The 24,890-nt window shown below is 39.9% G+C and overlaps 2 protein-coding genes across 2 annotated transcripts; one reads left to right on the forward strand and one right to left on the reverse strand.

Moving 5' to 3' along the window:
• Positions 1-77: 77 nt before the first annotated feature.
• Positions 78-9,879, reverse strand: cep44 (centrosomal protein 44; the record flags this gene model as incomplete). Its single annotated transcript, XM_083927040.1, has 10 exons — positions 78-138; positions 836-873; positions 2,427-2,498; positions 3,717-3,815; positions 3,944-4,072; positions 4,844-5,008; positions 6,332-6,406; positions 8,770-8,907; positions 9,064-9,211; positions 9,788-9,879. The coding sequence occupies 10 exons, from the start codon at positions 9,877-9,879 to the stop codon at positions 78-80; spliced, it is 1,017 nt and encodes a 338-aa protein (XP_083783166.1).
• A 519-nt stretch (positions 9,880-10,398) lies between these two features.
• Positions 10,399-24,447, forward strand: fbxo8 (F-box protein 8). The gene is made up of 8 exons (XM_083929113.1): positions 10,399-10,551; positions 13,513-13,618; positions 14,669-14,752; positions 16,964-17,108; positions 17,337-17,463; positions 17,762-17,880; positions 18,148-18,344; positions 21,832-24,447. The coding sequence occupies exons 2-8, from the start codon at positions 13,513-13,515 to the stop codon at positions 22,017-22,019; spliced, it is 966 nt and encodes a 321-aa protein (XP_083785239.1). The 5' UTR covers positions 10,399-10,551; the 3' UTR covers positions 22,020-24,447.
• Positions 24,448-24,890: the final 443 nt, after the last annotated feature.

Genomic DNA, 24,890 nt, shown 5'->3' on the forward strand with positions numbered 1-24,890 from the left:
GGTAGATATGGGAAGTGTGCCACAATTGTTGTATATTACATTCATCTCAAACTAAGCTTCTGATAATTTATCCTAATTTATTTGCAGTGTGTTGTGGAAGAGTCCGTGTTCTTGAGCAGACTGGAGGTGCTCTTCAGCCTACACATTTCAGACACAAAAATACACAAATCATCAAATTAATTTTGCCCTGATTATGTATATAAAAAATAATATATTAAATATAAAATATAATTTTAAATATGGAAGCTACACCAACATCACCTAGATCAGGGGTGTCAAACTGATCCAGTAAAGGGCCGTGTGGCTGCAGGTTTTCATTCCAACCAAGCAAGAACACACCTGACTCGACTTACTCAATCACCTGAACTGTCTCCACACAGTTGATTTGTTGGACCAGGTGTGTTTTTGATTGGTTGGAATGAAAACCTGCAGCCACACGGCCCTTTACTGGATCAGTTTGACACCAATGACCTAGATAAAAAAAAAACATTCAGAAGATTAAAGTTTGGAGGGGTAACTGCTGCTGCTATTCTCAAGCTTTGCTGAATGGATTAATAAGACCAATGACTAAAAATCCCCTGTGTGAATGGAATCAGATCTTAAACACAGCTAACTTTGTAGTTTTGTTGGAGGGCCCAAACCAAAGGGTCTGACACAGGAACAGATAACAAGGTTAGCCCGATTTAGCGCTTGCATTGTGTGCCCTTTTTGTTGGTCTAACAATAATGAATAACAAAGTCAAGGACACAAATGAATCAGTCTGTAGAAAACACATGTACTGTATATTCAGAGAAACTGAGTACCTAATGCTGAGCTACTATAATTAAGAACTCACATGTTGGTGATCCTCTCCAGCCTGTCCTTGAGGTCCTCCTGGACAAAGAAATAGGACAGACAAGAAGATATGTTTCTGGCTCCTAAACGAATATTGGGCAGTGTGAACTAAAAACAGACTTACTATTGCAACGTGAATGTCCTGAAAGCAGACATGCATGTATTGCTGATGGCTTGCTAGTTTCTTATGTATTGTTTTCATAGTTTAGTCAAATTCTATATATAACAGCATTATATAGTCCAGTCATGACATTCTTCATAGTAGAACAGGCCCATTGTTTTCTTTTCTACAAAATGATTTTACTAATGCTACCAGCTAACATTGCTGGAATTAAATCAGTTTTCTTATAGAAGCTTATATGTAAAAGAAATACAGAAATCATATTTGATAATAAGTCAATGTTTTGCTGCAGTCTGGCTTACTGGAAGTACAGCTCTGGGATAATGCCTCACATCCTCCTGCTATCTACACTATCCGTAAGGTCCGCACGGGCACTGTCCATGCATTTAGTAGTGTCTAAGATTATTGTGATTGGTTTAAAGAAATACAAACAAGCCAGAGCGATTCCTCCCTTATCCCAGACTGATTAGCTGGTGTAGCCAGACCATACAAGAGGTAGGTCTGGCAATGTGAAACTAGTGGAGCTCGATAGCTCATAGCCAAAGCTTAATGTGTCACATTAAGCCATTAAGCCAGACTTTGTTATAGAAGCAACCTGGGCCCTGTTTCATAAAGCAGACTCAACGAAGCCTGAGTCTAATTCTGCACTCTGAGTTGACTAATGCTGAGATGGGAAACTCTTGAACAGCTGATCAGTCAGTTCAATCAACTCGGAGTAGGTTGAACCTGAATATAAAACACCATCATTAATAGAGCTCTGATACTATGATTCACCGCGGCAACAGGTAAATAAAAGGCAGAGCCTCCATTTTAATCTAGTGGATGTAAAGCTATCAATGCATGTACATACAGACTGTGCACATTTATCTTTAAAGAAAAGAGCCTGAGTCAGAGCAGGGAAAGTGTCAATAAGTGAACACAATATAGTTTTGTTCTGTGTTCTCAATTAATTCATCATTTAAAAATAGTTGAAGATTTAAAACATATATAGATCAAAGACACAGCGATATGATTGTAAGATCCTAATCTGATCCAGTATTAATGCGTTTGTGATTTGCTACCCTCTAATATTAATGGAAAAACTGTCATCGTTGTGACCACTCACATCCAAATGATAGAGACAGTTATTTATTGACTCTAGTGTCTAAAGCTTCAAACCGATTTTTACTATTTAAACTGAGATGATTATACATATTGTGCCATAAACATTTTAGTGGAACTGCTCGAACAAACTGCTGGCTGTCTGCACAACGTGTTAATCAAAAAAGGACATTCAGTTCAGATTCAGAGTTGTATATTGAATATTTAAATGTGAGGACTTAAACCAAAATGTTTACAACACAGCACAATAGATCATGAAGGAAATAAGACAACCAATATGTTGATTTCATATACAAAATAATGTAAAGCTGGAGAAGGTTAGATTTGTTTATCCGTAGTGACAGACAGTGAGTCCATTGCTCCGTCTCACCTTTGAATCATAAGACATGGAGTTGGAAGGATAGGAGGGGGCAGATGACGGACATGGCAGCGGGACATTTAACTAAGAAAGAGAGGTGAGAAAGCAAATGTAAACGGACATTTAAAAAATGTTCTGAGGATTCATCTAAAAACTAGCTTGGTGCTAGTTTCTAGATTTGAACCACTCCTGAAGGTGGCTGATACTATAGTTTAATGAAGAGTTTCCAACTATGAACAGAATTTAGTGTTGGACAGCCTGGTAAGTGCTGTGACCTCTTCTTGACTGTGGATAAGACTGACCCTAAAGTTCTTGATTTACCAGTTTATTCATATGCACATGCTTACCTTACTGTACCGCAACCTGGATTAGTGGTCAGTTTAGTGAGTGTGTGACTAAACGTCCACATTCCTTCTGCTGGGTTTTCACAGGCAGCTTTCTTCAACTGTAGCTCTGCTATTATCAATGACGTGCAGCAAATTTTAAGCAGAATTTTGTCGCCACAACATGGGACTGACAGTGTACATTTTTTGCTTAGGATTTCCTGTGGGCTTTGGTGGTGTTGGTACATTTGTATTCTACAAGCCAGAGTTTCTCTCTGGCTTGTAACTCCAATCACACACTTTGCAGGCTAGCTGTCTTCTATTAAAATACCTGTAGTCATCAGTTTTTCTGCTTTTTCTTTTAATTTGCACATACATTTAAATATAATGTAGCGTATGCATCGCTCGACAGTAACAGTTGCCAGGACGCAATTGACAACCATTTTGAGAAATTGGCAACCAGTTCTTGGCCTTTGATTGCCATCAGTGGCAAACATTTTTTTTCCATACATCCATACAGTAAAATGTGCACCCCTAAATAAATACATCTTAATATCTCTTGCATAGTTAGATTTGATGATTGCTATTAGAATCAGAACAGGAACCAGGCAACACTGCAGAGTGCACAGTGCACAAGCATCCGTCTTGGTGACAATTGCCAGCAAATGAAGTTGTTTGACTGTGGTGTGAACACATGACTTGCTAATGTTGTCAGACCAGCTGCAAAAAATTAGCGTATTGCTGTGTTTTTCACACAAGTTTGATCGCTTGAGTTGAAATATTTCAACTCACATGGATGTTCCAATTTTGCGTTGTTTGAAAGCAAAAAAAAAGGAATGTTACAACAACATCATTGTAATGTGAAGATGCCTGAACATGTTGGATGAACACAGTTAGTGACAGATAAAATCAAGACAATCAGTGACTACATTCTACAAGGAGATAAAATTAAAATGAAATGTCACAGCATGTACACTACCTGCATATTGCTCAGATCTAGTTTAGTTTCCAATAACAGGACTCTGCTCATCAGATTTTCCCAGCTCTGTTTGGATATTGTGATGACTTGTCCTTCATTCTGAAATAAAACATGATAAATAGAAAAGGTTTTAAAATTATTTTAATGATTTATTTCATTTTCTTTGCTGTCCATTAAAGTAAACCTGAAAGATTTTAAAGAAGTAAAAGGAATCATATCTTGTCAACCTTTTCTGTTTTTTTCAGTTTGTCAAGTTCCTCCATGCGTTTCTCCAGGATCCTCAGCCTGTCCAGCCCAGACAGAAGACTCCCTAGTTGAGCTTCCATTGCTGAGAGCCTTCCCTCCACCTCTGATGACTGAAATACAGTAAAGAACTGTAGGATGTGTTGTTTCAAATGGAGGCCTTTTTAAGTAAATATTCACTTATTTCCATGGAAATCCCATATCCATTGTATTGGGAGTAGAAAACGACTACAATCAGTCAATCAATCTTTTCAATCTTAATGACTGCATCTATTGGCAGTCTGTTTTTAAAGTTTTACTCAATAAGATTTGAGATACCATGTTTCTAGCAGCCTCTGTGGCAGTAAGATGTAACTGCAGGTGAGCCTGTTTTTTCAGAGCCTCTATCTTGTCACGTTCAGGGTCACAATGTGTGGTGACAATTAAAAACTTTAATTAAACACATTCACCTCTCTACTTCCAGTCCGTCCCCTAAATGTTCCCCTCTTTAATCCATACACACACGTTCCTATTGCACTTCTGCCCTTTCTACAAAACCTGACCTGCCGATTTCCGATTACAAGTGAACGCAGCATAACCATTGGTGATGATCTGGGCCGACAGAACAACTGCTGTCAGCAGCCTCACTAACATGGCGGTTTATTAATATATAGACTGCGAATGTCGCCACAGACACTGATATCTTAATACTCGACAAAAAAGGCAACAAGTGCTTTCATTAGTGGGTCACATGATCAATCACCATTGTTTTAACTCCTTATTTGACTCCTCCTTCCTTAAAAGGAAATTAAATAGATAAATAAATCTTACAGAGTACAACTTTAACTTTTACCCCATAAACACCACAAGCTATCAGAAGCTTTTCTGGTTTAATAAATGCTTACATAAAGAATGTTATCCTCCTCCAGGCCTGCCAACTCTCTAATCCCATTTACAGGAGAATCGGCCGAGAACACTTCATTATGAGAGGTATGGGTTACATTATGGGAGGAGTTCATGGGAGAAGTAGAATTTTCTATGTGATTCACAACAAATGGCCTCTCGGACACCTGAAACACATAAAAACACAATGGCATTCAACTGAAGAGATATACCCCAATGCACATTTCTAATCATTCATCTGTCTGACTCATCACATCTTCCTGTAACTACCCCCCCCTACCTTCTAACAGTCTTACCACTTGACATCCTTGTTAAAGCTTGTTAGGCTTGGGTGGTAACCGTTTCAATTAACCCTGGCTGTTATTTGTGCATACAGTTTTACCCAGGAGAGCCTGGGTGGATTCCTGCAAGAGGCTCCGGTAGGGTACTCTGTAGTTCTGTTAGGAGACCTCAATGCCCATGTGGGAACAATGGAGACACCTGGAGAGGAAAGATTGGAAGGAATGGCCTCCCTGATCTTAAGCCGAGATGTCTTTTGTTATTAGACATCTGTGCTAGTCATGGATTGTCTATAACGAACACCACGTTGGAATAAGGGATGCCCATAAGTGTACATGGTACCAAAGTATCCTAGGCTGAAGGTCGATAATTGATTTGATTGCATCATCTGATCTGAGGTCGCATGTTTTGGACACTCAGGTAAAGTCGGAGTCCTTCCAGGATATGTTTTCCAGGAGGATTCTGAATACCGGTTGCAAGGCACCGACAGGCAAAAAGTGCTATAACCTCTGCAGTGTAAGAGAAAAACCAGCAGATGTGGGAGAAGTTGTCTTGGATGACACATCTCTTCAATGTTACGTGTCAGCGATGGTGCCCAAGGAGTGGCAGAACGTGATTAAGGTTCCCATATTCAAAAATGGGGACCAGAGAGTGTGTACCAATTACAGGGGTATCACACTACTCAGCCTCTCTGCTAAAGTCTACTCCAAGGTGCTGGAAAGCAGGGTTTGGCCAATAGTTTAAAGAGAAAAAATGCAGATTCCGTCCTGGACGTGGAGCAGCGGACCAGCTTTTCACTCTTGCAAGGATCCTGGAGGGGGCCTGGGAGTATGCCCATCCAGTCTACATGTGCTTTGTGGATATGGAGAAGGCTTATGACTGGTTCCACCGGGAGATACTGTGGGAGATGAGGGTATGGGATGAGGGGGTCACTTCTTAGGGCCATCCAATCTGTGTGCACTCAAAGAGCTGTGTACAGGTTCTCGGCAGTAAGTCAGACTCGTTTCCGGTGCACGAACAAGCATGTTGATGGAGAACAACAAATAAATTAAACTCAACTTTATTTCTAAGTCCAAGTCATTGCTTATTTTTTTCAGTGCCGAATACATCTGGTTAGCTGTGTCACTTTGTGTACAGCCACAAACGCAAGGGGACAGAATAATGGTACTGTATACTTCTAGAGGTTGTATAGCACTTAACACATTACTTACAGTGTCTGCATCAGTCAGTGTTGGATGAGCTTCTCCTCTGTCATCCTTGTGTGAGGCAGGACATCTGACTCTCGGCTGCAACACACGTTAACACATAACTAATGTCCTTTGATTTATTACCTTAGCTTACTGATAAGTCAAGACAGAAATTCAAGGACTTTTTTCAAGCAGCATTTTTTCCTTTTTAAGGATTTCAGTGACAGCAAATAATTCATTTTCATACATATATATACACAGTATATGTTTGTATTAGAGAACAGTCAATAAAATGTGTTTTTCAAAAATTGTGAATCACCACAACCATGAGAGGTCCTTGGGCCTCACAGTCATAAATGTTGTACTGAAGCACCAACATTGGGGTCTATCAGAGTTTTAAAAAAGGAAAAAGCTGAGCGATGTAATTATAACCTGATGACTTGATGAAAAAGCTTTGGTAAAAATATAAGATAAATTTCATTTGAATTTCAAGGACTTTGTCAAAATAGGGACTATATTCAAGGTATTCCAGTACAAGTACTTGGACACTGTGTACTCTGTGTATTTATCTTATTATTTTACACTGTGATGTTGTGACTGTCAAGTATAACTGTAGTATTGGCATCTTAGTCTAGGACTACAGATGGAAATTGACTGCTAAATCTGTTGCATGCATTTCTATATTGTTATAGAAATAACTACTGTCCTCTTACTAAACTAAACTTTCCCACTTAAAATCCAAGCACTTCAAGGAACTTGTGCCAACCCTGTCAACAGAGCATGCAATAGGTCATGGCCATAGTGAGTTTAACAGCACCCTCTGCTGGACCACTAGCTAAACTTCTTCAAAAGGTCTGTTGCACTTGCGTACAAACTTTAAATGCTTCATTACATGTTTTCCAACATTTGAATGAAAGTAAACATTTCAAATAAATCAGGGTGTGTGCAAGAATCCTGAGGTTAAATTTAATTCCTTTTAAGACCCTTTCCAGACATTGTCAGACCGCATGGCCACCTCAAGTTCTAATCGGATAGATTAGCAACACACTTTAACTTACATTTACTATATATTGATTGTAAGATAGCACACGTAGCTTAACACCTGGGCGTAAAGACCTTAGTGTAACTTTATCAAGCAGTTGTCAGTCAGTGGGTCAGTAAGCTACTGGGCTAACAGTTGTCCTTTTCCGATGACGTCATATCCAGCAGGATTCAAAAACTACATTGAATCGCACTACATGCCCATGCAATGATTAAATTAATGCAAACTTTTGTGTACAACATCTTTGGACAAATATATACGACGGCCTACTAGGGCCAAGTATGAAAAAAAAATTAAAATGACGAACCGGGGGGGGGGGTAATATTTTGAGAAAAAGTCAGATTTAGGAGATTAAAGTGTCAAATCCACAAGAAAATAGCGTCACAGATTTATGAGATTCAAAGTAGCAAATCTATGAGAAAAACGTCACAGATTTATGAGACTCGAAAATTTTACATCTCCAGTGTTGTGTTTTACACTCCCTGTTGAACTACATCACTTCAGGGGCAAAACAGATTCTGCTGCATGATATGCAGGCTACTATTGCCGCAGCCCTCTGAAAAATACTGTGTTTGGAAGTTGAAAAAGAATGGAGGACGCTACAAGGTCCGATGACATCATGGAAAACACGACTTCTGCACCTCCTCTTGGATCTGTTGTCAGCCTTAAGAAAATCTATACGGTCTCACTCTGCTTCTTGTGTTTTTTTGTTGTTCTTTTGCTTTTTGACTTTTGAATGTAACAGAGTAATTTAAAACTGGGTGGTAGTACTTCTTCCACAACTGGTTTTCATTATTGTTAATCAGACTCCAATGCAACCCTGCTTCCTGATAAACCTGATGAGATTACAATGTGATGCTCACAAAATTGCATATTGAGCAACTAGGCTACTTGTTTCAGTTTAATAGGACAGTAGTTTGGTGGGCGGCTGTGGCTTGGTGGAAGAGTGGGTCGTCCTCTGTTCGAGAGATTAGTGGTTTGATCCCCATCTCCCCCCGGTCCACATGTCCAAGTGTCCTTGGGCAAGACACTGAACCCCGAATTGCTCCCCGTGCTGCGCATGGGTGTGTAAAAGTGGTGTGAATGGTTAGATCAGATTAGATGGTATGTAGAAGTCCACTGCCATCTGTGTGAATGGGTGAATGTGACAGACACTGTGAAGCGCCTTGAGTAGTCAGATGACTAGAAAGGCGCTGTACAAGTCCATTTACCATTTGGTGTCACCGAACTGATCAATTGAGTGGTTTAATGATCTTCATGATGCAACATCTAAGATTGCTCAATAATAAAGGGCAGAATTTGCTGCCTTTAGTGTTGCAGATTACAGTTAACCTATAGATTATGCACTTCATATATATAAGACACACATATGCATTACGCATGTATGTATGTAAAAGTAAACCCTGAAAAGACTTAGTACCTTCTTCAGTTGGTTGTGTTTCTGCAGAACCAAGTTAATGATGTCACAGACTACAGAGATTTTCCTTAGAGAGAAACCCCACTGGAGGAACTGCTGCTTGGTCAGTATGGGCTTATAGTGGAAGATATCTCGCAGTACCTACACATACAAAACACACACACACACACACACACAGTGTACTAAGTTAGGAGTCACTGTGCTTCATAGAGGAGGGGGAGGAAAGTGAATGAAGAAACCTTTCGTATATACTGCATCCGTGAAAACAAGTAGATTGTGTGTGTGTGTGTGTGTTACCTTATAAAGCGTGTCAGTAAATCGAAGGTCAGTTTTGCCAGTCAGCTCCAGTCCAGCCTCCATTAGTTGCTTAGTAAAAGGTGGAGAGAAGGAGGTGAGAGTGAAGCTCACAATTGGAAGAAAAGCAGAGGGGTCCCCTTTGGAAAGGCTGGTGGTGAAACAAAGAACATACTATTAACTCATTCAAATGGTTCTTTAATATAATGGATGTGTTGTACTCGTGCTTTGGTGCATTTGTACTGCATATGGTCTAACTGTGTATCAGATATGATATGCACACTGTATCTAATATGAACAATACCTGTCGGCTCTCACATCTGATACTCATTTCTGTGTTAGTTTCTGTCACTTGGAGCATTGAATGCAATGTTCGGCTTTGTCTTGACTGTAAACCACGAGGAACTTATAAAAGGTTACAACTGCATAGTATTCAACTGTTCGAACTGTAACGTTAACGCATGTGAAATATCATAATGTATTCCATATGACCACATGGAGGGAGGCAGTGGCGTTATGGGTTGAACTCGTTTAGTGCTGCTCCTCACTGACTATGTCCCAAGTCACGTTCGAGATGTTTATCATCACTTTTAAAGGCGTGCTAGGTTAGCTAAATATCAAGCTTGTAGTTTTATACTGCCTTCTGGCACTGGTAATCATTATCGTTAAGTAAGTAACGATAACGTTTTGGTTGACGAGTTTTTAAAAGGCTTCCATTATTATTTACCTAGTGTAGTCGACATATCCCGGGTACTTCACCACCCGCAGGAGAGTTTCCAGTTTACGAAGATAACCATGGACATCTCCAGAAGACAGCATCTTTGGGATTAGAACGTTAGCTACAACAGAAAAACACGAACGCTAGCTACTTTACGGAAATGAAAGTGCTTCTTTAAAGCTAGCTGTACGTCCTCTCTAGTGTAACCATAGAGTGTATAAATGAATTGGTTTTATTTATTTACAGTCTATGAACCGAACCTGGGCTAGCTAACATCAGTTTTGTTTCTACCGGGGAATCGACCGCCCGAAACGGGATTGGCTGTTGCGCGAGGCAACCGTCTCTGACGCAAGGCTTTCCGCGTACTCTAACAGGTTGACGCCTGTGACGTAGTCTGTGCGCACACTGCTCTCTGTTTTTTCCCGTTGAGTTTAGTTTATCAGTTTGTCATAGGCTGCGCGACTTTACAAAACGAGTGCGCTTGATTCATCATTGAAATTCTAAATTGTCTTTCGGTCCACCCGTCCCTGTAATGAGTGGGGAGAGGAGAGGGGGAGAACAGGGGGAGGGGCAGAGGTGACAGGAGGAGGAGTGTGGTGGTGAAAACAGATGATGTTCACGGTATGAAAGGTTTCTACTGAACCGCAGGCAGCTGCTGAGGCTTCATGTATGCCTACATTCAATGACAACTGGATACGTTTGATAGCAAGGAAACCGCTTTTCCAACTATACTCGCGCACAGGCCCAGCTGTCAGAGGAATCACTAAACTCAGGTAAGTTAGGTAGTCCAGGGTAACGCCGCTGTGTCGTGCTCATTAGGGAAGTGCTGAAGCAGGTTTGTTAAAGAAATAACACAAATGTTCCTTAACAGGGCGATTAAATTAATTCGTTTGGCTCGACACTGTCTTAGTCAACTTAAACTAGCTCTGTAAGCTAACTCGGAGATTTGGAAGAACATGTTGTGAGTGATAGTCAATTCAACCAATGAGGTCCCATTGTGAATTCTGTTCTGGTACGTGTGACCAATGATATAGAAGGGAAGGCGGGACTAAAGGTCAAACTACCTTGCTTGCTCGAAGTTCCAGCGTTGATGTTTACAACAGTGTAATGGATTTGTTTATGCAACACAGCTGACGTTAGACAGGGGGTGAGGGCAGAGCTTTAGTGCTTTGTTTAGTGGTATACACTTGTAACTAACCTGTGAAGCTGACGGCGAGGCTCCTCAGCACACTGGCGCGGAGTAGATGCTGACATTGATGTGTGCATACCGAATGGCACTGGTTCATTTCTTCAATTACACTTCAGTGCTGTCAGTCGGACATATACTTGTAGGCACTGTCACGATAAAGCATGCCTTCTGGTAATTCAGTAATTAAATAGTTTATATTAATAACCACCCTGCTTGTTATAGGGAAGGTTTTCGTACACCGTACTCTACGGGTGAATTGTTGGGTCTATGTAAATCATAAATAAGTCATAGAGTGTGGTCTTAGTTTGTAAAGTGTCCTGAGATAACTTTTGTTATGATTTGGTACTATAAATAAAATTGAATTGAATTGCATTGAATTAAGGCCTATTTTTGTATGTATATATCTTGTTTGAATTAAATATTTGACTAATGAAAAGCACTTAATATTTTACTTATTTACGCTTTTCTCATATAATTAGGAGTTTCGGTGCAAAATGAACATAACAGTTTCAAGTGAAATCATAGAGCACAAATAATAACGTTTACCCAGCTATACACTGACTATGTTTACATTCAGCACACAGATACAGAGTCATCAGATTAGGACAATAGATTAAACTGCACCGGGATGTACCCATGAACAGAATTCCTGGGTGTAGACATGCAGGAGTTGAACAAAAAAAAAGCAAAATTAATAAATGAAGAAAATCTGGCATGCTTCCGTGAAAAACCCAACTCACATTTTATTTTTTTACCCACATTTCCAGGTGCACCTTTACACGTGTTTCTCCTCCATTATTATACAGAGAGAACCCAGTCCTGAGCTGCACGCACTGTTGTATTCTGGGTAATGTACCTTAAAGGTTGGAGAAGCATTGAACTGGTAATGCAAAATGTGACGGCAAAACAAAACCGCCATTTCCAATGATATTCCCTCAAAATATTTCACATCATATTTTCAGAGAAATCTGAGTGAGTATGTGGTTATTGATTTAGATGGTGGAGTTGTGTATCATGGTATCTAGATATATCATTTTATCACAATACGAATTCATTAGAAAACATTCATTTATTATATAGAATTATGGCCCAGCCCTAATATAAACATGTCAGCCTTGGAGCTCTTGAGTCATTGAGAGAGCAAGCATCTAAAGCCAGAAAGCTGCATGCACATGATAGCAGCATGCCTTCACATGTTCAACCAGTCTGTTATTTTGTATGACCTCATTTATTATTATTAGTTTTTCATCATAAGTAGTTCTAGAAGTTTACCATAGCTGTACTTGTCATTAAGTGACCCAAATGATATAAGTCAAAATGATCTGACTTTAATGAATGGTAGCTATTGATAGGCTTTGAGTTTTTTAGGTGTATCAGCATCGGCCGATGCAGGCTGCTGCGTTCATCGGCATTGTTTACAGACAGCAGCCACAGGCAGCTCCATATTGCTGGAGACGCCTTTTTTAAGTTCAATAAATGTTCCATAACAATGTCACATACAGTATGTAACACATGTTATCACCATTGTGTAATTTTTATGATGCACTGTAAATTGAGGGAGGAAAAGTAGTATCGGCTCAAGGAAATCGGCAGTCCGTAACGGTCTCTAAGGCTGATGAGAAAAAAAATCAGTATCAGCATCGGTCCTACAAAATCCATATCGGTCGATCCCTAATAGTGTCTGTATTTTATTGACGAAGACATTACCTCAGGCGTGATAGAATCTTGTAAAAACATATTTTTATGTACTTTAATGTTTCCTGACCCTGAAACACAAGCAGAAGAAATGATAATAACAGGAGACACTGTATATTTCCATCTCCAGCACCATAACTTTCAATAGTCGGGCAGTTTTTGTATAAAACCTGTGGTGAATTGTTAAACTTACTAGTGGATAGTCTGAATAATATACAGTACAAGACAATGTATTGTGAGAACTATTCACGCTGGAGGCACAGTATGATTTCATATCTGTACAGTGTCTTTAGAGTGAGTCGTATCTCATTTGTGATTCAGTCACAGTGTTTCTGTTTTGTGGATTTGCCTTCTTCATCAGGTTGTCGGTAATGGCAGATCATAGCAAACAAGTTATCCATCCTGTGCTGAGTGACATTATCGCAGAATTATATTACTTGTTTTCCCTTCCCAACTAACTCACAAAATCACAGCTAGTTTAGTCAGATGTATGTAACCAAACTATTGTTTTCAATTCAATTCAATTTTATTTATAGTGCCAAATCATAACAAAAGTTATCTCAGGACACTTTTTCATGCACAATACATTAATGGAATGATAAAAGAATCAAGTATGGCCAGAGTTGTGCATGTAAACATACTGCTCTATGTTAGTTGTCACATTGTGCAGACATCATACCATTTGCTCATGAGCCACATTTTTCCTGAGGTATAAGGAGAAAAAGGATGATGGATGAAACGTGTCCAGGAGAGCTCCACCACTTATTGCCATACATGTGGATCAGCTGTAATACAGCAGTTCAATATCATCTAAGATATGCTTGTACTGTGTTACTGTGATGCCATATAGATGGGTCAAGCACTGTGGAGGCTGCCCCCCAGACAACAGCAGCAGCTTCAGGAAGAGCTCGCAGACCGATTGGCTGACCAGGGAGAAGGAGGAATAAGAGAGCACGGTAATCCTTTTTGAACATTAATATTGCTTTGGGCTGTACTTTGTACACGTTGTGTGAATGTGACTGCTCCTATCAAAAATGGTTGACATTAATGCTTTTCATTTTAGACAAAATGGGAACTTGTTCTGATTCATAAACTTTATTTATATGTTTCTGGTTCTTATAAATAAACTTTCAACTCAGTATCAGCACAGGAAGCACCAACACAAATCAGTCCACCTGAATAACTTTGATCATTATTATAAAAGCAGTACTTCACGCGTGGAAACATTAGTCTGTATTGATAGTGGATGTACATAGATACATATGTACATAGTATATATACACAGTATATACATACATATATAAACTAGCTAAAAATAAATCATAATATAGTGTATAGAGGAATCCAGCAAGCTGTTTTTGTGCCGTTTGAAACTTCAACTTTGGAGAAAAACTGAATGCGAACTACACAAACTAGTGCTTGTAGTTTTACCAGCGTGTGTGCGTGTGTGCGTGCGTGTGCGTGCGTGTGCGTGCGTGAGTGCGTGCACGTGTGTGTGTGTGTGTGTGTGTGTGTGTGTGTGTGTGTGTGTGTGTGTGTGTGTGTGTGTGTGTGTGTGTGTGTGTGTGTGTGTGTGTGTGTGTGTGTGTGTGTGTGTGTGTGTGTGTGTGTGTGTGTGTGTGTGTGTGTGTGTGTGTGTGTGTGTGTGTGTGTGTGTGATCACTTAGCATTGTTGTTTTGCTCCTAGAATTCTGACATCTGACCTTCTCTCCTTAATCACTTGTATTGACTCAGAGAAAGGGACAATGTTCCATGTTGGCAAACATGCAAACATTTTACACAGAGCAGGCTAGACCAAAAGAGCAAAATAAAAGTTTGAACTTCATCTCTGATTTAATTCAGCTGAAAGTCTCATGAGCACCTTATTTCATACATGGACAGTATAATTAGTTTGCAGATTTTTAGGGTTTTATGATTTACTAAAATAATTACTCTACATGTTGTGTGGGTTAGGGTTAGAGTTAACCCTGTGTGCAAATAATATGAAACTTGTTTTTTCTTCTCAGGGAGAAATGAAGGTCCCCAGAAAAGAGGTCCTCAGCAGTGTTACGGCCCCGACATCTACCATCTGCTGAGAACACGCATGGGAGGTATGAACACACAAACACACAGGAAGCACACAGCGGCTACTAACAACACCAGAGGGGAGGCCATCCTTGACACGATTATCACTAATATGAAATCAGTGTATTTAAAGCCTGAGATTCTTCCACCAATTAGCTCAAAATACCATAATTGTGTCTTCTGAAGTCCTAAAGCACAATCAAGACTTAAACGGGTAGTACAACCCTTAGCCTGGCCTGAGCGAGTTTGGCAGGTGCATTACTGTTCATCCATGGCAGGAGGTGAATGAAGCAACCACCACTTATGAAAAAGTCAACGCCTTCTGCAATACTACTCTACTATTGATAACTTTCACCAAAGATCTTGAAAATCTGTCCTTCAGACAAACCATGGTTCACTCCTAAGATCAAACACTTAATCTACCGGAGACAAAAAGCTTTCAGGACTGAAAAATCATGTGCTCTGGCAAAGTTCCACAGAATTAAAGTCCAAAGGTAAAATATATGTGGCAATAAATCACTATTACAAATCCAAAGTTGAAGGTACGGAAAAGCCAAGTTCCAGAGCTTGACACAACAGAATTAAATGTGCATAGAAAGAAGAAAAAAGGTGGACTGAATAAACGTCCCTGGAATTAATCTTCCGGACTCTGTGACAATTGCTAATGCAATCAACACAAAGTTTAAGTGTTTCGCTCAGCTTTACCTTCCTTCCTAGCACATTTAAAAAGATAGCGCCGAAGGGTTCACGGTGGTGTGAGTGTTTACTGCAGATTTGGTCAGATGAAAATATTCAAAAACAGTTGGACAAAACTAAAACTCTGAGGGGTGATGATGTATAAGCAAGAAGCAATCATGCTGAGACCCGATCCTTTAAAGTAATGTGAGTGCAGATCAGGTTAAAGCACGGCTCTGATCATCTGGGCCAAGTGTGAGTGCACTATAACTGCTACAAAGAGCAGTTTGCTTTGTTTGCATGCTTTGCAAGGCCTTCCCTGAAAAAGATGTCTACTTGGCAGCATATGTTGCTCCAAAACCTGTATATATGTTTCAACATTAATGGTGACTCTCTGAATCTTTTAATGATTTTACGTACTGTAGACGATGAAATCCACAATCCTCTGACATTTTATGTTGAGAAACATTATTGGTCCCAATGGTTCCACCATTGTCCAGCTCAGTCTTTCACATAGTGATGAACTCCTCCCAGTCTTTACTTCAGAAAGACTCAGCCTCTCTGGATGCTCTTTTTATACCCAATCATGTTACTGACCTGTTGCCAGTTGACCTTTGTGAGATGTTCCACCAGTTTTCTTTTAACATTTTACATATTTCCAGTCTCCTGTTGCCACTGTCACATTTTTTTTCAATGTGATTTCAAAATGGACTTGTTTTTTATCATCATCATCATCCTATTTTCATTTTGTGGCCTATTTTGTCATTTTCATTGTATCATTGTAAGATTTGAGTCTATCGGGGTGCCCGATGTCTTAGCGGTTAGAGCAGGCGCCCCATATACAGAAGCTAAACGCCTATATTAATAGCACCAAAATACTACTTTCAATAAACAAAACTTTATTGTGTTTATCCGCACTTTGTTACCATACCGTTTGCTCTTATTGCTGGCTCTTTCACTATCACCCACCTTTTACAACAGGACCAACTGTGCCTTTTACATGTGCAATTATATTTTTGTATTGTCCGTGTACAGTGCTACACACCATCTTGTCTTGTCTGTTGGTCAGTGTTCTTTGATTGGTCCTCTCATTTCCATTATTTCTGAAGGTGTGTGTGTAGAGTCAGTACAGTTAGAAATAACAGGGATTGGTTTGGAAGTCATCACTTCAATGGATTCACACACACAGGATGATACATTTCAACAGAAATTGGGAATCCAACATAATCCATGCTTTCCTGCTGCATTCATTTGATTGCAGTCTGTCTTTCTGAGAGTGACTGTTCCTCCTTGTCAGTTGTTCAAGATACAAGTATTGATCAAGTATCTTTTCTTCTTTCAAGCAACATAAACATAATTTCCATGAATGACTGTGATTGTGATGCAGGAGACAATAGAAACCGGCTTCCAGGTTGGGTAGGAAGTAGAGAAGAATGCAACAAGAGGCTTTAAAAGGGCAATATTTTAGACAGTATGTACGGTAAAGTGTGTCAGTACGGTGTGTCAATTTAAATATACATCTTTGTTTTCTATGTCTTTTCTCCTTTTTCTGGTGACTGTAGGTAAGGAACAGCATGGTTTTATAGATTTGGAGATGTTGCCACCTGAATTAGGCATCACCATTCTTTCGTACCTGAATGCCACTGATCTTTGCCTGGCTGGCTGTGTGTGGCAGGACCTGGGAAATGACGAATATCTATGGCAGGGGTAAGGAGATTCAACTCTAGTTTCCGAGGCTTTAAAGTAATGAGGTGGTGATTGATTAAGGTTCATAAATGCTTCTTGGTGAGCAGAAATCATTCTGAGCTGTGACAGCAGCTGTATTGTGTGAACTGCTGTACTGACATACAAAATAACAGAAAGTTCAAGGTATTGAAAATAAATGCCATGTTTATGCATTTTTCTTTCTACAACGCATTTGTGTCTATCCATCAGGCTGTGTAAGTCCACATGGGGACACTGCTCCATCTACAACAGAAGACTACCTGCTGGTTTCTCATATAGAAGACTCTACCTACAACTAGATGAGGGCAGCCTGACATTCAATGCTAATCCACAAGAGGTAGGTAGGTAGGTAGGTAGGTAGGTAGGTAGGTAGGTAGGTGTGTGTGTGTGTGTGTGTGTGTGTGTGTGTGTGTGTGTGTGTGTGTGTGTGTGTGTGTGTGTGTGTGTGTGTGTGTGTGTGTGTGTGTGTGTGTGTGTGTGTGTGTGTGTGTGTGTGTGTGTGTGTGTGTGTGTGTGTGTGTGTGTGTGTGTGTGTGTGTGTGTGTGTGTGTGTGTGTGTGTGTGTGTGTTAAGAAATAGACCTACACTCAGAAGATATGATTCTCTCTCTTCTGTGTGTGTGTGTGTGTGTGTAGGGTATCAGTTATTTCATGTCTAAAGGTATACTGATGGATCATCCGAAAGAGCTGGCTAAGTTCATCTTTTACACTCGACGGCTCAACTGGAAGATGCTGAGGATTTACCTGGATGAGAGGTGAACACAGAAATAAGAATACCCAGAAATTCAAAACAGTTTGTATTGATGACAATGTTACAATATTTACAGTTGGTACCTCTGTGACAGCAGCTCTTTTATGTGAAACTCTGGAGTGGTGTCTATTAAATATACAGTACATTCATTGATTCCCTTTTCCTTTTTGAAATTGCAATTCTAAATCTCATAATACAGCGAATTGCATGATTTGTGTACAAAGAAATATATTGTGCCATTGAGTCTGTATTTGTGTATGTCTTTGTGCAGGCGGGACGTCCTGGACGAGTTGGTTACCCTCCATAACTTCAGTAACCAGTTCCTCCCCAACGCTCTGCGGGAGTTCTTCAGACATATCCACGCACCAGAAGAGAGAGGAGAGTATCTGGAGACCCTCATCACCAAGTTCAGCCACAGGTTTTGTACCTGTAACCCTGGCCTTGTCCGAGACCTGGGCCTCAGTCCTGGTTGGTACTCTCACACACACACACGCACACACACACATATATTTATGTATATTTATGTATATATATATATATATATATATATATATAAACGTACTAAATGGAAAATCAGGATGACAAAATTTGAGTATGATCCGGGTGGGTGGAGAACATCTTCTAGGTGTCAAAAAGCACATAGAACCAGAGGGATAATGGAGAAAGTACATGCCTGAAGAAATCAAACAACTATTTGCAACCTTTTGAAAATAAAAGTTTTCAGTGTGGATGTAAAGGCCTCCACTGAGTCCAATTGTCTGATGTCAGCAGGGAGGTTATTCCAGAGAAGGGGCACATGATAGGAAAAGGCCCTGCAGCCTGCAAACTGCTTTTGAACTATGGACACAGTTAAAAGGTTTGAGAAGATCTCACAGGTATGAATGGACATTTCTTTTTAGGGTTTCGTAAGTCATCAGAAGTATCTTAAAGATTGATCGGAGTCGGACACAATAAGACGCAGCTAAGATTGGTGTGATATGGTCAAATGTTGTAGTCTTTGCATTAGGATTCTAGCCGAAATGTTCAGAACTTTTTATAGACTTTGAATATTATCACGCAGCAGGTCTGACAAAAGTCTGGATTTTGCATCAGCTTTCTTTCAAAAACTTGAAAACCTAAATAAAAAAAAAAGAAAGCTCTACAAATATTCTTTTATTTCATCCACTCTGTGTTCAGACTCAGAGAATAAAACAAATGCATTGATGCTGAAAACCTGTGTAGGCCGTTTTTTTGTCCACACAGAAATTTGATGAGGAATCAATAACGAATCAGACCAATTCGAAGCAGGATCCATTATGGCATTGGTATCAATAAAATCTTATCAATGACCATCCTTTATCGGTGCACATATACGAAGACACAATACAAGTGGTAAGCTTAAATGATCCAATTGTACCTAACTGTGCACACAAACTGTGCACACGGTTGTGTAAAGTGACAATATGTCCTTAAGGTGGCGCTAGAGGAAAGCTCATGGCTTGTCCCAAATTAAAGAGGTTTTATCCTCTGGAGGACATAAATACATTCAGTCAAGAAGAAGGATTAGATTGATATTTCTAGTGCTCAGGTTGAAATTAAGGTTTGATAGTGAGAGCGGTCAGGGCAACATCTAAATATTCAGCTTCTTTGGACCATTTATATTGAATTGAATTTTCTTTATTGTCATTGTACCAGTACAACGAAATTTACAGTACAATCCCTTAAATTTTCCAAACTATCTGACCACACCATTTCTTAAGCATGCAGCTACAAGGCCCAAAATGTGTGAATAGTCAAAGAGGAAGTGCCTTTGATACTACTCCACTTCTGACCCTTCGTTGGCCCAACCCCAACATGAGGGGGAAACCGTCAAGGTTTTATTTTCAAATAATCCCTTGCTTCAATCCTTTCAATGGGCTGTGCATTTACCAGCTGAGGGCTTTGTTAATGTCAGCAGACCATACAGAAACCAATCCCTGCCTCTGTCACTGTTAACTCCTTGGACCCTCTCATATGATTAGGAGGATTAGTGTTAATGGTTCTGAGCCCACGGCTACAGATGGATGGCTGCCTTTCATTTCTGCCCCTCCATCCCCTTTGGAAAGCATTGGGCACAGCAGTGGAAAGCAGTTTAGAGTTAATTACTAGCACACTATACATCTACGGTATGTGTCTTCATCATCACGTTTAGATATAAGTAGAAATACACCTATACTTAAGACACCTTTTCTACACTCTTAACATAGCAACACACCTACATTAAAGACAGAATTGCTGCAGTAAACTCTGTATTAGCAACATGAAATGACTACCAGTGATCTACCTAAAAATCGAACATACAAGGCCCCATACATACAAATAAAATACACAAATAGGGAAAAAAGCAGGAACAGGCACACTCCTGTTATTATCTACCAGATAGATTTCTTAGATCGTCAAATAAAGGTCGCCTCGCTAAATTCTAAGTGCCTTCAGTCATTATGGTCCTACTCTCTAGAATTCACAAGCTTTTAGGTAGGTTTAAACACAAAATTAAATTACCTTATTGCCTTGTAATACCTATTTTATGCTATGCCCTATTTTTTATGTAATACCTTGTTACTGTTATTGTTATGTATGATCTTCTGATTTTAATTGTGAAGCACATTGAGTGTGCATATGAAAATGTTCTTTATAAATTAATTTGACTTGACTTGACTAATCTATATGATCGTAATCATTTGGCCACAGCTAAGCTACTCCTATCCCTGGTGCTGGTCCTCTTCTTCTCTCTTGTCAAGATATCAAGCCAAAAAGTCCCATTTTTACTGTGTATGTTCATGTAATTAAAAGAACTTCAACTGGGACTAGAATCAGCTGTGGTTGGTCTATTTTGGTCATGATATTGGTGTTGGTATGGAAAGACTATTTGAAGTCCCGCTCCATTTAAAAAAGTGTTTCTGTCCTCTAAAATGTCTGACATTGACTAGTGACTAGAGAGGTGTTTTCACATTCCTCTCTTTAAAGTGTAGTTCAGAAAACAAAGCACCAACAACATAGTTAGTGAACCCAGAGTTTATTAAAAGAGTGTTTAAAAGACTTACCTACTGGCCCCTGTACCAGCTCCTCTCATAGTAAAGTCCATTCAAGTCAATTACCAAAGTCAATCCCAAAGGAAGGAGCCCATTGGTGCTTTGTTTTCTGTGTAGGGACTCTTCTCATGCTGCTGCAGAGGTTTGCTGTTATTTTCAGCAGTATTAGTGGTTAAAAAATACCTTTTAATGTCTTCACCGTACTGCCCGAGCTAGACTTTGTTAACCACGTCCGTCTGTTAGCGACTCTTCTAGATTTCTCTGTTAATAGTTCATACATGAAAAAAAACTGTCTTGATGGTTTATTTGATGTATGTAAGTGTTGAAAAAGACCGTGGGATGATTTTACATATATAAGTACACTTTAAGGGGGAGGCGTCTGTGCACTTCTCTGAGCTCTGTGATTTAAACGTGTGTTTGCACGTCACTAATCCATAAAATAATATGGGTGACTAATATGTGAAACACTATTTGACGGGGGAAGCTAGAAAGCAGTGACTGAAGCAGCCGAGGGCGAGGATAAGGCCAGATGCTGAATTTCTCAATGAGGGAGAAATATTAGATGTGGTTCCACCTCCATCTCTGAGTTTTTATTACTTTCAATGTGGGAAAACTATGTTAAACAAAATATAAATCAAAGCAAGGATTGTGTAAATGGTGTTGTCAGATGTTGTGCTAATTGTGTTTTGGAGTCCAATGTTAGCAAGTTCTGACCATATAAAACATGCTTGAAATCCATGACAGGGTTGTCTCTCTCTGAGCGAGATACTTCAGCCTATACAGGACTCTGGTGGGACTTTGACCTCTCAGTTTACACACCTGTTCTCTTTAGTGCCTCACACAGCAGAGCTCTGTGTGAGAGCTGGTGTCCTGTTTGATTATATCCTACTATCTTCTCTCTGCAGATGCTGTGTATGTGCTGTGCTACAGTCTGATCCTGCTGTCCATCGACCTGACCAGCCCCCACGTCAAAAACAAAATGTCCAAGAGGGAGTTTATCAGGAACACTCGCCGAGCAGCACACAATGTCTCGGATGACTTTGTAGGCCACCTATATGACAACATATACCTGATTGGCCACGTGGCTGCGTAGCACCACGCACAGGCTGTCCAGTGGAAATCCTCATACTGCACTGAAGAACGGGAATCAGTGATTGGGTTCCTATACGTGTCTGGGTAGTCTGGAACATTGTGGAAATGGACATGGACAAATTTCATGACAACCAATAAATCTTACTAAGAAGTTGGGTAGATGAATACAATTCACCACTGCACTGTGAGAGCGGCTGTACTACCAAATAGAAGTAATGCTTTTAGATTTGAATGAAAGGTGTGAAACATGGGAAATGTCTTGAAAACCAAGTTACTGCAAAGAAGGAGGTTCTAAAGTGGAACCATGAAGAAGAGCTCTGATACTGCACTGACGGATGGTGACTACTGATTGGTGGAGGGAGGAGGAGCACTGCCCTCACCCTGTCACAGATGCCAGGACAGTCCTGCTGATTTCCTATTGGACAGCTGCTTCCAGTAGGACAAACACTGGCCCATAAATGAAGGAAGTGACACGGGACATTAATACAAGTCTAACACAAGACCACTCACTCAGCGCTAGTAGCATTTATCAGTGTAACTAATGACACAGGGACATCGAAAGTATTCTGCACGTCAGTTGACCTTGATACAATGTCCAGTGGTAACAACCAGAATGTCCAAGTGTCAAGATTCAACTAGGTCTGGTTTTCTGTGGCCCATAGATCTTTTTTTCTCCAGCCGATGAGTAAAATGAACAAGACAACATATTGAGTGTCATGCACGAACATTTTCCTTTTCTTCTCCTAAATCGCTCTTACTTTTTTTTTTTCTTTTTTGAAAAGGTTTGCTGTGTGTTCGGAGTTAGAGTGAGCAAACTGCACAAACCTGATGTTAATGGCTCGTTTGAGTCTGATGATGAATGTCACCTCATGAGATCTGATAATCAAGGCCAGGTAAAAAGAAGAATTTCATACTGCAAAGTGCAATTATAACATCTAAAATACCTCTCAGTAAATTGGCAACGGCCATGATGATGACAATAAGAGGGATGGAATATTAATTTAGAATTAGCTTTGCTTTACTTGTACATTTTATTAATTCCAGTATCATATTCAAGTCAGATAAAAAACTGTGGAGAAAGTCAGCCTCTCTGTACATGGCTCGGATGACGGGTCTGGACCACCTGTAAACTCCTAAAAAGTGCTTCATTAATGTGACGGGCACACAGGCGTGTGTGCGTGTGTGTGTTTGTGCGTGTGTGCGCGCGCTAAGTAGTTTCCGTAATGAAGGGCTTCATGAACCACTTTCTTTATTTTCTGAGTCCACTAGATGGAGCTCATGGTTTAAATTAAACGACTGAATGAATGGTGAAACAGTGTGTTTTCAACCTCCGTCTAATGGACTCAGACAATAAACAAAATGCTTCATGAAGCCTCATTTCAACCAACTAGCTTTAGTCTAAACTCTTTTTTGGCAGTTTTTTAAGCCTTTATTATATAGGACAGACAGGAAATGGGGTGAGAGAGAAAGGGGGAGACATGCAGCAAAGGGCCGCAGGTCAAAGTCGAACCTGCGGCCGCTGCCTCAAGAGCTTTCAGCCTCATTACATGGGGCGACTGCTCCAAACACTCAGAAATCTGATGTATTTAAACTGTTTATCATATGTGACATTAAGGGAATGTATAATCCCAGTGCTTTGGAGGTGCAGCAGATAGAGCAGCAACTTTTATGGTATTCTGCTTTATGAGGATGTTAAATGGTATTTGGGAAATCGAGGTTTTATGATGGACCTGGAATCACTATGAAGGAAATGGCTATAGTCAAGTGAAGAGAACGATCATGTTAAGTGAAACATCAGGGTTTTCATCATGGCATTCTGCAAACGTTGGCTCTTGGAGTGTCACAGAAAGACAGGACCACTGTCTGTGGACGACCGTGCAGTTAATTGTATGAGGTTCTTGGGGTGTAAAAGCAATACTGCTATAATTTCATATTTTTGCACAATGCACACATTCACCCAGGATTGCTTCAGCTTCAGCTTTAGTTCCTGAAGTCGTAGGCTTTCATTGTTTTCAAAAATCCTAGAGAAACAGCTCAAGACACAGCTATTGCTGCCATGATGATAGCACACGATAGCATGATCCATCCAATTAAATGAGACATGTAGTTGAAAAGTAGAGACTACATATTCTTATTTAACTCTATGTGAAGTGGTTTTACTAGATTGGTTAAATAGTGGAACGTGTGTGTGTGTGTGTGTGTGTGTGTGTGTGTGTGTCACTCTGGGCTAGGAGTTTACGGCACCAGCAGCTAGCATGTAGCAGCAGCAGCAGCTAACATTGAGGTGTCACAGTGGCCACTGAAGGTAACCATAGTAACAGACAGGATGACACAGTGAAGCAGTTTCATATGTTTTAACTTTGATTGATTTGTGTTCTATCCAAGTAAATTATCAACATTCAAGGTATTCAAGATCTATTATTGCTGATGGTGCACACTGACTTAGAAAGATAACTTATAATTGTTTTTATTTAAATTATGAAGGAAATTCACTTCCCTTTGTGTGTTGTGTTTTTTTTTCTTTTTCTTCTTCTTTATGACTGAAAAAAATGTAGTGGGAACTTCATTTCCAACATGCTCCACTAATATGATTTGATCTGCTACACTGAGTTCTGGACATCTTTTCCCGAGATAGCTCTGGCTCCTCTTCCTCACTATATAAAGGTGATGATGTGTTTCTTTTTCTCTCCAATGTAAGTGAGCTCACAGTAAAGTTTGGAAAAATAAAATAGATAGAAAGTGATGCTGGGAGAACAATTCCATCCATTACTGTGCTCTAAAGTCATGTGTTGATGATGGAAAGGTTACTGTAGCTAATGGCTAATGCTAAATACAGTAGCACTGCAGGGTTCCTTCTGCTGCTGTTGTGTGG

This window comes from Echiichthys vipera (assembly GCF_963691815.1).
Source record: "Echiichthys vipera genome assembly, chromosome: 2".
In the NCBI taxonomy this organism is placed as follows: Eukaryota; Metazoa; Chordata; class Actinopteri; order Perciformes; family Trachinidae; genus Echiichthys; species Echiichthys vipera.